The sequence below is a fragment of the Homarus americanus genome, unplaced genomic scaffold (assembly GCF_018991925.1).
Source record: "Homarus americanus isolate GMGI-L3 unplaced genomic scaffold, GMGI_Hamer_2.0 scaffold45469, whole genome shotgun sequence".
In the NCBI taxonomy this organism is placed as follows: domain Eukaryota; kingdom Metazoa; phylum Arthropoda; class Malacostraca; order Decapoda; family Nephropidae; genus Homarus; species Homarus americanus.
Window position 1 is genome coordinate 257,680 of NW_024743834.1, and position 13,677 is coordinate 271,356.

The 13,677-nt window shown below is 40.3% G+C and overlaps 1 protein-coding gene across 1 annotated transcript in view; it reads left to right on the forward strand.

The window, feature by feature from the left end:
* The window catches only part of LOC121877548, a 76,874-nt gene extending 64,834 nt beyond the window's left edge, over positions 1-12,040 (forward strand). The window contains exons 5-6 of the mRNA XM_042383341.1: positions 9,690-9,857; positions 10,078-12,040. Coding sequence (XP_042239275.1) covers positions 9,690-9,857; positions 10,078-10,196 — 287 coding nt within the window. The 3' untranslated portion in view covers positions 10,197-12,040. The remainder of the gene's footprint in view (positions 1-9,689; positions 9,858-10,077) is intronic.
* The last annotated feature ends 1,637 nt before the right edge of the window (positions 12,041-13,677 follow it).

Genomic DNA, 13,677 nt, shown 5'->3' on the forward strand with positions numbered 1-13,677 from the left:
CATAAGCCTTCCTTGTTATCTCCAGGTTACCTCATTACATACAGAGGTCATTACTATCTGTCTTTAAGGATACAAGATATATTTCGTGTGGGAGTCGAACCCTGGAGATTCTTGAATTAATTAACATCCATTCCAATCCCCACCCCTTTACCCTCCCTTCCAATAACAAATAATAACCCTACAACCTTAACTACAAGGGTTAAGTCAGGTCAAGTCAAGTAAATTCAGGTGAGGTCAAGTCAGGTCAAGTCAAGTACATTGACCTTTTTGGGTGCTACAGGTACTATAGGCTTGCTCAGGTGTTCAGATGTCCTCAGTAAAATAAAATTAGTGACTTTGTTCAACAACCTCGTTTGATTTAGTGTTTAAAATGACATATTAACAAGTGAGAGGAAGTTGTGTATATGTCTTGATACACCTGAGACACCAGGACCAGGTAGAGCTAATTACTGTTTGTTTATGTTTTGCTTCGTTGTTTGGATACATCTCTAACATATACTGTACTGGTATTGAAGGGTGAACTATGGCTACACACACGCGCACACACACACACACACACACACACACACACACACACACACACACACACACACACACACACACTGCCGGGGACTCTGCGTGGGCGTAATAATCCAATTAATTAAAAACTTAGAATCATAAATCAAGAGAATATGTCCACCTCTCTCAGTTACTGGTGAGGCCTCACTGAACAGATCTTTCCATAACGTGAATGATCAGGGAGAAAAATATTAAGAACAAGAATGGAAACTGCAGCGGGCCTATTGGCAGTGGTTTCTCAATAACATTGCTGTTCATCTGGTATCTGGTTTCCCTGTTTACATCTCCTATACTGAGTACTTTACATTTGTCCACATTGAATTTCATCTGCCATTTTCAGACCATTCGAAAATTTTTTAGATCTTCCTGTAGTTTTCTGGAGTCCTCATCAGATTTAATTACACGCCCTATTCTAGTGTCATCAGCAAATTTACATATGTTGCTGTCTCTGCGGATATCTATGTCATTTATGTATATAATAAATAATAATGGTCCAAGTACTGAGCCTTGGGGAACTCCACTAGTGACGTTGCTCCAATAGGGTTTAGTGCCGTTAATGCTCACTTTCTGCTTCCTGTCCTGTAACCACACACTAATCCATTTTAGAATATCTCCTCCAATGCCATGAGCCTCCACTTTTCTTATTAGTCTTTCGTGGGGACTCAGCGAGAGCTTTGCTAAAGTCGAGATATACCACATCATAGTCGTGCTCCTCGTCCACTGATTCGAAAACAGATGAAAAGAATGTAAATAGATTAGTTAGACATGAACGCCCGCTTGTGAAGCCATGCTGGAATCATTGATCAACTGTGCTTCTCAGGTGATTTCGAATAGAGTTTGAAATGATTGCTTCCAGTAATTTGCCTACAATTGATGTTGGATTGGACGGTAGTTACAGGATAGTTATCTATCTCCCTTCTTGAAAATCGGTATTACATTCACTATCCTCCAGGATTCTGCTTCTACACCCGTTTTTAAGGACATGTTAAACAACTTTGCTAAGGGCATACTAAGCTCTTCCTTACATTCCTTTAATACTCTGGCAAATATCTCATCGGGACCTGGTGACTTATTAGGCTTTAGTTTGTTTATTTGCTTACTAACATCATTACTAGTCACTACTATCTCGCTTAATTTATTTTCTTCACTATCTCTGTATAGAATCAGTGCCTTGGGTATCATGATTAAATTTTCGGTGGTGAAAACTATTGAAAAATATTTATTCAGATTATTGCTCATTTCTCCGTTGTTATCAGTTAGCTCGCCGGTATCTGACTGTATTGGTCCAATTTTTTCTCGTGTTTTAGTTTGATACATTTGATAGAATCCCTTGGGGTTTGACTTCGCCTCCCTTACTACCTTCAGTTCATTATTCCTTTTTGCTTTTCTTATCTCGGTCTTAACCCTACCGGCCAATACCTTATAATAATCTTGGGGTAAACTTCACCACGATTTATTCTCCTACCTATACACTGCCTTTGTCCAATGATATTCTTTAAATAATTATTTATCCATTAGGGTCATTGTTGTTTGATCTGAGTTTTCTGTATGGTATGTTCTGCCTTTGTGCATTAAGTAACTCATTCTTTAAATTGTTGTGAAACTCGTCAACCTCAGATCTCGTGATCACGTCATCCTCAACCGTCAGGTCTCCAGGTAAGGTGAGGTCGCCCACTGTGGGTACATTGTGTGAGGTTACCTCATGTGGTCATGTAATTCCCAAGAGGAATACCCCTCTGTTCACGTAACCATCACTTCTTCGTCTGTGCCTAGAAAATCAAAGACCACCTCATTGGGGGTGGTGCGGGCTATGTTGTTGACCCCAGGTGTTGTAAGTGTGGTGGCTGGCACAATGCTGACTCACGGCAATGCCCCAAACGTCCATCTGTCTCAAGCCTCCCCGAAGGCTGTGAAGGCCGCGTCAACCTCAACCTCCCCCCAGCCTACCGGGCCGCCTCCCTCTGCGTTCCCTCCTCTGTCTCCAGCAACGCCTTCTTCAACAACACCTGCCCCTGCCTGGCCTCACCTGGTTGCAACACAGCAGTCCCTGCCGTCTCCTAACTCAACTACTACTGGGCCTCCTCCCTGTCTCTACTCTGACGCCTTGTGCTCCCACCGGCGTCCCCCCCCCCCACAACCCCCCTCCGGTGACACGACACAGATCATATCCCTCTTCCACGAATTTACCAACCGTATTGAAAGACTCTTTGATACACTCTGTACTGCCATCTCCAACCTACACAGACTGACCCTGCCTTCAGCTGCTACCCAGTCACCCCCCCTGTTGCTCAGGGCCTACTCCACCGCCGCCTGGCATCACTGCTGGCGTGGCACCCACTGAGCCTGCCCCGGTGTGCCCTGCTGCCCCCGTCCACCCACCGCAAGCCGCAACCTGCTCATGGACAGGAGGACACCACCCCCAGCACCCCGTCCCCCACCGGCATGCCAGCACCTGGGGCCCATCCACTCCAGTTCTCCACATCAATTGACCACCATGAGGTCATGCGAGTGGACTACGTATCTACGCCAAGAAGGATGTCCCCTACCAACCTCTCGATGTCCCCATTGAAGCCGACACTACCGACGTACACGCCATCACAATCACACTAAAAGGTATGTCCCTCAATATTGTCAATGCCTATGGCCTGGCACTTGACATTATTAGGGACCTGCCACACTTTGCCATAAACAGATAAATTGTACCGGGAATTTCCCCCGCACACTCTCATCATTCTGTAACATTATGTAACTTGCTGACAAAACCGATGACCCTTCAGACTTTTACGCCCTTAATGCATGTGTCATAAAGGCAAGCATGAACTACGCATGCTTCCCAGCTGGGCGTTGTAAACGCTTCTGCACTTCACCTTGCACAGGAAATCTAATCTACCCCTTCTCTCAGCTGCCTCTTCAAACTATCAAAGTTAACCCTTCTGAAATTATGGGACTTTAGTGGAATTTTCCTTGCGGCTGCCCTGACATTCTAATTGGAATTTTATTTCTTTGTGATCGCTGTTAGCAAGTACGTTCCCTACCTCGACATTACTAATGGGGTTTTCTCTGTTTGACAGAACTAAATCGAGTATATTATTACCCCGGGTGGGTTCGGTTATATGTTGGCTTAGGAAACAGTCCTGGATTGTTTCAAGAAAATCCTCTGATTCTGAGTTACCCATAAGGTCAATCCAATCTATTTGGCTAAAGATAAAGTCGCCTGCTATACAGACTTTGCTATGTCTGGAAGCCCTGTGCATTTCATGAGCGACTTACGCTCATTAACTCTATCAAGATTAGGAGGTCTATATATTACTCCTGTGATCAATTTTTTCCCTACCGTCGATTAATTCTATCCAAATTGTTTCTGTATTCCGCTCAGTTTTTATTTCCTTATTTATTTCATTCTTCAGATTATCCCTGACATAGATTGCTACTCCGCCTCCTTTCCTATTCTGCCTATAGGTATGGAATAATTTGTAACCTGCAATTTGGTATTCGACAGGTAACTAACGCGAGTCTAAGTTTATCCATGTTTCGGCAAATGTTATTATATCGATTTTTTCGGTACATACCAACGCCCTTATTTCATCCATTTTGTTTCTCATACTTCTACTGTTTGCGTAGTAGACATTTAAGTTAGTCGTGTCCTGAGTCCTCTCTTTGTCACGTTTAGGTTTTAACTATCTGCCTAATTTAGTTTTGCCATCATTCCTACCACTATTTCCCCTGTAACCTTTCACTTTGTTTACCCGCTCCCACTGCAGTCTCCTCCAACCCCGTGCTCAAATTACCCATTTCATTCTTTTCTTATTCTGTGTTATTATCGCCACCACCACAATGAACATTATCATTATTATCAACATTTATCATCCTCACTATCCTCTCCTAGTGTGTCATCATCACCATCATCATCCTCGTCTTCATCCTCACTATCATCCTCATCAGCATCCTCATCACCATCACCATCCTTATCACCATCATCACCCTCGTCCTCATCCTCACCATCATTCTCATCAACATCCTCATCACCATCCTCGTCATCATCTTCATCACCATCATCATCACCATCCTCGTCATCATCTTCATCACCATCATCATCACCATCCTCGTCATCATCTTCACCATCACCTTAATTTCCTCTATAGCCAAGTAACAAAACCAAGACTAAGACATACATAACACCTGACAGACATCCTCTCGGTCCTCACGTGTCTCCCCGAGGTAAGTAAACACATTAGATCTGGCTACACGAGCATCTGGATGATTTGGGAATGAGTAATAGAATTCTCAGCAGGTATTAACGGTGATTACATTGAGTGAAAGATGTGTGTGTTGTGTGTGTGTGTGTGTGTGTGTGTGTGTGTGTGTGTGTGTGTGTGTGTGTGTGTGTGTGTGTGTGTGTGTGGATGTGTTTGAATGTAAATGGACGTATATTTATCGAAAGGTAAAAGGTTGAACAATACATACATGCAGTTTGACGCCAATACTAATATACAGTGTCTTACCTAATGTGGTGGAGGTGACGTTAACTCACTTGGTATATATGACATAGCTACCTGCCACCTAGTTACCTACTCACTAGTTACCTGTTTTCTTACCTGAGAGTTGACGTAACCTATTCACCAACACCCTAGTTACCTGTTTTCTTACCTGAGATTTGACGTAACCTATTCACCAACACCCTAGTTACCTGTTTTCTTACCTTAGAGTTGACGTAACCTATTCACCAACACCCTAGTTACCTGTTTTCTTACTTCAGAGTTGAATTACTTGAAAAATCACTATTCTCATCATTATAAAACTCGTTCAGTGACTTAACATTCAGGATTCATAAAGTTTTCAACACCAGTTCAAAAATGTCAAGAGAAACGTAGATGCCAAATATTGATGTTGTTAGTCGTCTCATTACCTGTTAGTCTCCTTATTAGTCAGGTATTAAGGTAATGACAGGTAGACCATGACCCCAGAACCAGTTTATGCGAGTATGTACCATGTTTATCAGGATCACTTGATCAATACTGTTATATTGATTGATTGAGAAGTTTATTGAGATACAAAATAAATACATCTCATAGGGATGAAGTGACATAAGTCATCCCCACCCCAGTCCAGGAATGTTCCTCTCAGGACTTAATACAGATATATCTCATATAATCAATTATAGTACATAGTTATATTCTAGATGCAAAATTTCTATATTTCTTTAATATTTCACCTATTTTCCTATTTTTAAACATTCACTCTATTTGCATGGGGACATTATTTATATGGGCATTTCTATATACATTAAGCAATGGGCATTCCGGTATATAATGTGGCAGGGTATGGGATCTGGGTGTTCTACAAACTCTACATTCTTTATCCTGTTCACGTCTCTCAGCTCCAAGTTCCCAGTAATATTTATATCCTAATCTTAACCTCATATACACTGAATCTTTCCACCTACTCCTATCTTTCCCATATGTAAAATTTGTGTTCATGAGAACATGATGGTAATGTTTCATTGTTTCACTTTTCTCATATATTTCATTCCTTTTTAAATTATCTTCTATTGGTTGTATTTTCCGTAATTTGCTCCTTGATTGTTTCAAGGTTTTAATACATATTATGTCGTTCTCGGCCTTTTCCGTGGCTTTTTTTTCTATTATATCTACTTCTTCATTAAAACCAATGCCTACATGTGAAGGGTCCCATACAAATCGAACACTATGGCCTTTTTTCCTTATTGTATTTATTAATTCTCTACATGAACCAATATTGTGTTCAAAGACTGGACTCCCGCTGTTCAAAGACTGAACTCCCACTGTTCAAAGACTGGACTCCCGCTGTTCAAAGACTGAACTCCCACTGTTCAAAGACTGGACTCCCGCTGTTCAAAGACTGAACTCCCACTGTTCAAAGACTGGACTCCCGCTGTTCAAAGACTGAACTCCCACTGTTCAAAGACTGGACTCCCGCTGTTCAAAGACTCCAAAATTGCCCTACTATCAACAAAAAAAATGCATCTTTATTCCTCTTTACAACATTTTCCAAATACTGTTATATATTGTATTGCTCGGGTGTTTTGGGGTCAAGTTAGTACAACTCTACGTGATAAACTCTCAAGCCTTAACATCGGTCCTTAAAGGTTTCATCTCCCTGACGAAATTGACAGGTTGAAGATTGATGGTAATTTTTTTTTCCTGCTGACATTCTTTTCTGACGCTCCAGCTGACACTTCTTATGTTTCCCTCCTCTCTCTCTCTCTCTCTCTCTCTCTCTCTCTCTCTCTCTCTCTCTCTCTCTCTCTTTAACTATCCCTCCCAGTACCTACAGAGAATGAGGTCAGCTCTTGTCTTACTGTGTTCTCTCTTTCTCCTCCTCCTCCTTCTCTTTACCTCTCTCTCTTTCTCCTCTCCTCTTTCTCTTCACCTCTCTCTTCCTCTTCCTCTTTCTTTTCACATCTTCTCTTTTCCTCCACCTTCTCTTCCTCCCCTCCCACTACCATCCCTCACTCCTCCCTTCCAATAATCGCCCTCATCCCTTCACCTCTTTCTACGTCCATCTTATTCTTCTTTATTATCCTCTCTCTATCCCTCATCCATACCATTCTTAACCACACTTTTCCTTTTTCTTCCCCTCCCCTTGTCTCTACTCCCCGACATTCCTCACTGTCTTCCCTTCCCTCCTCTCGCCTCCCCCTTTCCCTCCCCACCACAATCTTCCCTCCCACTGCTTCTGCTCCCCGATATTCCTCACTGTCTCCCTATCATACCCCCTTACCCGGGTTCATCGACCTCCCTCACACACTCTCTGGACTCCCTCGTTCAGTGTCACAGGCAGTTATTCCCATATGTGATGCGATCCAAATAAACTTGACACGGGTGTCATAAGTTTGCTCTATAAATAATAATAATGAATACTATTTGCCCTCTTATAACGAGGATGGCCGGCCCAAGGGCCACCTAGGCGTGAATTTGTTTAAGGCGTAGAAGTTGTCGCCAACACAACAACCACAACCTAAGTTACGATTTGCATGACCCGGCTAATCATTACCCCGGAATACGGTCCGCAAATCGATTAACATCCAGGTTAGCAATTACTGCTGGGTAGACAGCGGCAAATGGCGTAAAGAAATTTCCCATAGTTTCACCCTGCCCGGGGATCGAACCCGGGTCCGCTCGCTTGCTAGGCTTGGGTGTGTTGGGCGGCAGAGGAGGGTGGAGAGGGTAATTTGAGACTCGCTAGCGCAGAGGTGCTGTCAAAATAATATTCCGGCGTTCAGTGCGAGCATAGGCCGCGCCCTCATAAATGCCCGTGAGGATGGCTATTCTTTCAGTGTCATTGGAGGAGGCCCAATCATGGACCCTGATTTTCCTGCGGGCCTGGCGCTCAGGAATCCACATCATCATCATCATAATAATAATAATAATAATAATAATAATAATAATAATAATAATAATAATAATAATAATAATAATAACAATAACAATAACAATAACAATAACAATAACAATAATAACAACAACAACAACAACAACAACAACAATAATAATAATATTAATAATTATAACAACAATAACAATAATAATAATAATTACAACAACTTTCCACAGCTAATAATCAACATGTTTATCCATCAACAACATGAGATATTCACTATTGGTGTGCTGTACACGTGCAGCGGCTCATTATTATCTCCACACCCGGAACAAGACAGACAGCTGCTGCCTCCTTCAGTGTCCGCAAGGCAATAACTACCTGGAAATCAATTACAGGTATTGAGAGATACCTGGAACTGTTTATATGGAAGCACCTGGTTTTCCGCTGCGCGCACGAACACACACACACACACACACCTGGCTTGACGAATATTGCCTGTCTCTCTCACAAGGTCACGTAAGCAGCCCGAGTGTCTCACCTCTGGGAAAATGAAGGTTGAGGGGGGGGGGGACACATCGAGGACCGTGACGTCCATCTATCTCTCTCTCTCTCTCTCTCCCTCCCTCCCTTGACCGTTCCTCTTCATTCTAATTCTCACTGTAATCGCCTTTAGAGCGATTAAGGGATAATAAGACCCATCACATTGAACTCGAACATTATAATTCGGTCAAACCTGTTGAATACAATTCCTTCTTAGTTTTTCAAATAATAAATCCTACATAGGTAAGCATACATAAATGTTTAATCCACTGCATATTAACATAACAATCATAGTTATCTTAGCTTTGTAATTAGTCTAAGCATAACGTTTATAATGAGTACTTAATTTGGCCTAATTCCATGTTGTCACAATGATAAGCGATACAATGGACACAGACTACCTGTATAAACTCAAGTACAGGTTGAACTTACGTGTTGAAGGTCTCAAACCGAATGGGTTGGGTGTTCAGCCTATGATGGGAAGAGCTAGAGTGTCAGTGCCCCTCGCAGACGCCCCCTGGGCTGACACATGTCGTTGCGTCAGGTGTTTTATACCCAAACAGGTGGTAGAAGCGGTACCGTTCTTGCCTCGCAAGCGAGATGTCACGGGTTCGATTCCCGGGCCGGTGGAAGTTGTTTGGACTTACTTCCTAGCCCCCACTAGTCCCTGTTCACCTAGCAGTAAAGTAGGTACCTGGTGTATGTCGAAAAGGCAAGCATGAACTTAGCATGCTTCCCTGTTGGGCACTGTAAACGCTTCTGCGCTTCACCTTACACAAGGATGTAAGGGAGTGCCCAATAAAAAAAAAAAAACAAAAAAAAAACAACTCCTCCCTACTACCACACAACACCATCCTTCTCCCTCTCTCTCTATCTCCACTAACTTGATACTCTATATACAGGCAGACACGCCCAATAAAACATGGCATGACTTACAACCTAACATAATATTTGTTTGAGGGTTATCCTACTCGTTACTGTTTGTGGTAGCACTCATTATTCCTCATAAACCAACTTCCATTTACTACTCATCCTCATAAATACTAACACCTCATTCCTCACCATTCTTCCTCACATACACTCCTCATTCCTCACCATTCTTCCTCACATACACACCTCATTCCTCACCATTCTTCCTCACATACACACCTCATTCCTCATATTGTAACACCTCATTTCACTCGCGCTATCCTCATCAAATACACCTTCTTCTTATGAGACATTTGTTTCAGACTCCGGATTCATTGACAGTGAGATCCCACGAGACTTGCCCTCTGACCTACAGCAGCTCTCTCGTACCCCAGCCTCCCCCATCGCAGGACCCAGGGATGTCACCTTCCCAGGTGCTAGGGGCGCCAGATCACGTCCTTCTGCACAAATCTTTAGTCTTAGCCCTACAGGTGAGGTTTAAGGATTTTTTTTTTACAGCCAGAAGACCAAAAATGTAGTTTCCACCCTGAAGTTAATATAACTCAGGTAAAGGCTTGGTTAGGGGACAAATTTTTGGTTTATGTCGCCTGAAAGATCAAATGAGTTTCCGGTCCTGTTGGTGTTATTAGTAGTAGTAGTAGTATTAGTAGTATTATTACACAAATACTAATTCCTCATGGCCTCCAACAGTGCTCACGCCCCAAAGGTTCGTTCCACAAGTAGGTGTTGACCGACGCGCCTTCGTGCAAGACACCAGAGCCAGAGGATTCCCCTTCGCCAGGCGAGCCGGGCCAGCATTCGCCAAGTAATCCAGAATTAGTCGCCAACTCATTCCCGTCTCTTCATTGCAAGATAATCCAGACCACATCGTTTTCAAGTAATCCAAATAATCCGGGCCAAAACATTTTCAAGTAATCCGGGCCAAAATGTCTTTAAGTAATCCAGGTAATCCCGGTGCCAACATCTTCAAATAATCCAAGTAATCCAGGCACCAAAACGTCTTGAAGTAATCCGAGATGTAATCCAAGCGCCAACATTTTCAAGTAACCCAAAATGTAATCCAAACTAATCCACCGTGGAGCGCCCCGTCAACATAATAATACTCGTATTTATGTGTAAGTCCTCGTCTAACAACCTATACGGATTACATAACAAATACACATTATACACAATTGTTGAGGGGAATTATAGCAAGGTAGATTTAATTGTGTTTATTGTTTATTAAAAAAAATATTAATATATTTTTTTTTATAATATTGATCTTGCTTGATGGATAAATAGTGAATATATATTAATTAATGAGGATAGCAGGTAAACAACTCATCATTATATATATATATAGTCAATCCGTCAATCTATTTTGATATCCTATAGAACTTTTATAGTGGTATACGACTATGTTGTTATTGAAGTTGAGATGGAATACACTGACGATCAAAACAAATAACCGGTAGTAATCAATTTTCTCGTATAATAAATTAGTCAATCACTTAGTTAATCAATTAATATGCCAATCCCTCAACCACTCAATTAGTTAATGAATTAATATGTCAATGTGTCAACCAATCAACCCGTTAATTTCTATCTTGCTCAGAGTACCAACCACATATAAACGTTCCCATGACTCTAGCCGATGGTCGAAACAGCTGTACAGTCTAACATCAGCCATACAGTAGAGGTGATTAATGTAAGGAATAAATAAATAAGTAAATAAGTAAATAAATAAATAAATAAATTAGAAAAAGCTTTAAATTATCTGAGAATCTCGTCCATGATACAAATGAATGATGATGACCACCTGATGATGCCATTTTCTATATCTCTTTACGTCTGTATATGTCTCTCTCTCTCTCTCTCTGTCTCTCTCTCTCTCTATGCCTATCTCTCTCTGTCTCTATCTCTCTCCACCAATTTCTTCCTCCTCATAAAATCCTCCGTTTTTTTTTCTCTCCCATTATTTTGTCTCCTTTTCTGTCTCTCATCTCTTCCTATCTTATCTCTGCTATCTCTCCTTCACAGATCCTTCTATACGTGCTATTAGGTTTAAGGATTCAATTATACTTGTGTTAAGAATCAGTTATAGATTCTAAGGAAGGACTCTCATATGCTTTACTAAATTATAGGAGCTATAATTGGCATATGAGTTGGTTGTTACCTTTAGATAACTATTCTCAGTAGGTTGGTGATGTAAAACGAAAAGTATAATTATTTTTGTTTTCAGATAAGAAGTATTTAAGACTTTTGTTAACTGCTAGGGTTTTTTTTTAGCAGATCTCATATTTTAAAAGATTATTTATATATATTTTGTTGTTGTTGTTGTTTGGTGTATGGTTGTAGTGAATGATATTAAAGCGGTGTTAGTAAATGTATAACAACAATAACAATGAAGATATTTTCTTTATTAATTTTAAGTAATTTTTTTGTTCATTATGATTCTTATCTTTTATCTAGATATTATTCCAGTGATTAATTCTTCGTTATCACCACCTGCTATTATTACTTTGTTATGTATGATATCAAGAAGAAGTTTTACACTATCAGATTTTTTTTTATTGTGATGTGTATTAAAAATTTTGGCTTCTTATCGTGTTATATTATATACACTTGTTTATCATCTCTTATCTGATAATTGTAATAAATTATCCATTACGTCTTTAGTTATTTTATTATCCTATATAAGTTGTAGAGACAATGAGAGAATATTTAAAAAAATTTATATCAAAAAAATTTAATTATTAATCCGAGAAAATCATTTCATTGTTTAGGCCTATAGGGTATATTTTCATTTTGTTTCGATATTAATTAACCTAGTAGAGGTATACAGGTGAACGATAATAATCAATAGACGAAATACAAAGACGAATAACATTACTGGACGAAAAAAAATAATGGAAAGTCAGGAATAATGGGAAGACATTTATTGAGAAATATGACCTTGTACAAACACATTTTTTTTTAATATTACCGATAAGAGAACTATTGATAGGGGGTGGTAGCAGCCCCTGTGAGACGTAGCGAGTAGTGTGATTAAAAAGAATAATATAGTTACATTAGTTTTAGCCATATCATCAACTTCCCAGAGAGTGATGGTCTTGACACACACACACACACACATTGACGTTACATACATGACACTTCAATATTAACTGGTGTTGGTTATGTGTATTTTGTTTTTGTTTATATTATACATAATTTTGTGTTTGTTTGTTTGTCGTGTCTTCCTCTCTTACTTTTATTTACATCCCGTCCAACCCTTGTGTGTGTGTGTGTGTGTGTGTGTGTGTGTATGATTTATTAATACATAATTCTTCCGTGTGTGTGTGTTAATGTGTTCAATTTATGTTCAAACTGGACTATTTCACTTAAGAGCAGAACACAGTGTAGGAGTATACCCATTGATCATTATGTTACCTTTAATTAAACACTTTCACCTGTTGGTAATTAAGGTGAGCACACTCTCTCACCTGTTGATAATTAAGGTGAATACTCTCTCTCTCACCTGTTGGTAATTAAGGTGAATACTCTCTCTCTCACCTGTTGGTAATTAAGGTGAATACTCTCTCTCTCACCTGTTGGTAATTAAGGTGAATACTCTCTCTCACCTGTTGGTAATTAAGGTGAATACTCTCTCTCACCTGTTGGTAATTAAGGTGAATACTCTCTCTCACCTGTTGTAATTAAGGTGAATACTCTCTCTCACCTGTTGATAATCAAGGGGAACACACTCATTAGCAACCATCAGCTGCATCACGTCTTAACCTCACCCTACTGGAAGAGTTACAGCAGATATGGGTATATATAATAAACTAAGTGATCTACAGTAGAGAAAGAGAGAGAGACTGTCTGTGTGTTTCTATAGAGAAAATACGTTGATGCAGAAGAACATGACGTAACATATCAAGGCACAATTTATTTTTCACATATTTTGTTCCATTTCTTTTTTTTTCGTTTTTTTTTTTACACGTATGGAAACATTAGCATACCCCTTCACACACCGCATGCGAGTGTTGACAGCATCTCGATTGTTTAGTCTTCAGTGTTAGAAGTGTATAGAGAATTAGTTGTTAACCCAAAAGAATATTGTTCATTTTTTTTTTCATTTGTCCAGGACTGTATATGATTGGTTGATAGTGGTAAAGTTTAAAAGAGAGATAGAGATAGAGAGAGAAAGAGAAATAGGGAGAGAAAGAGAGATAGGGAGAGAACGAGAAATAGGGAGAGAAAGAGAGATAGGGAGAAAGGGAGAGAGAGAGAGAGAGAGAGAGCGAAAGAGACAAAAAAAGAGAAACT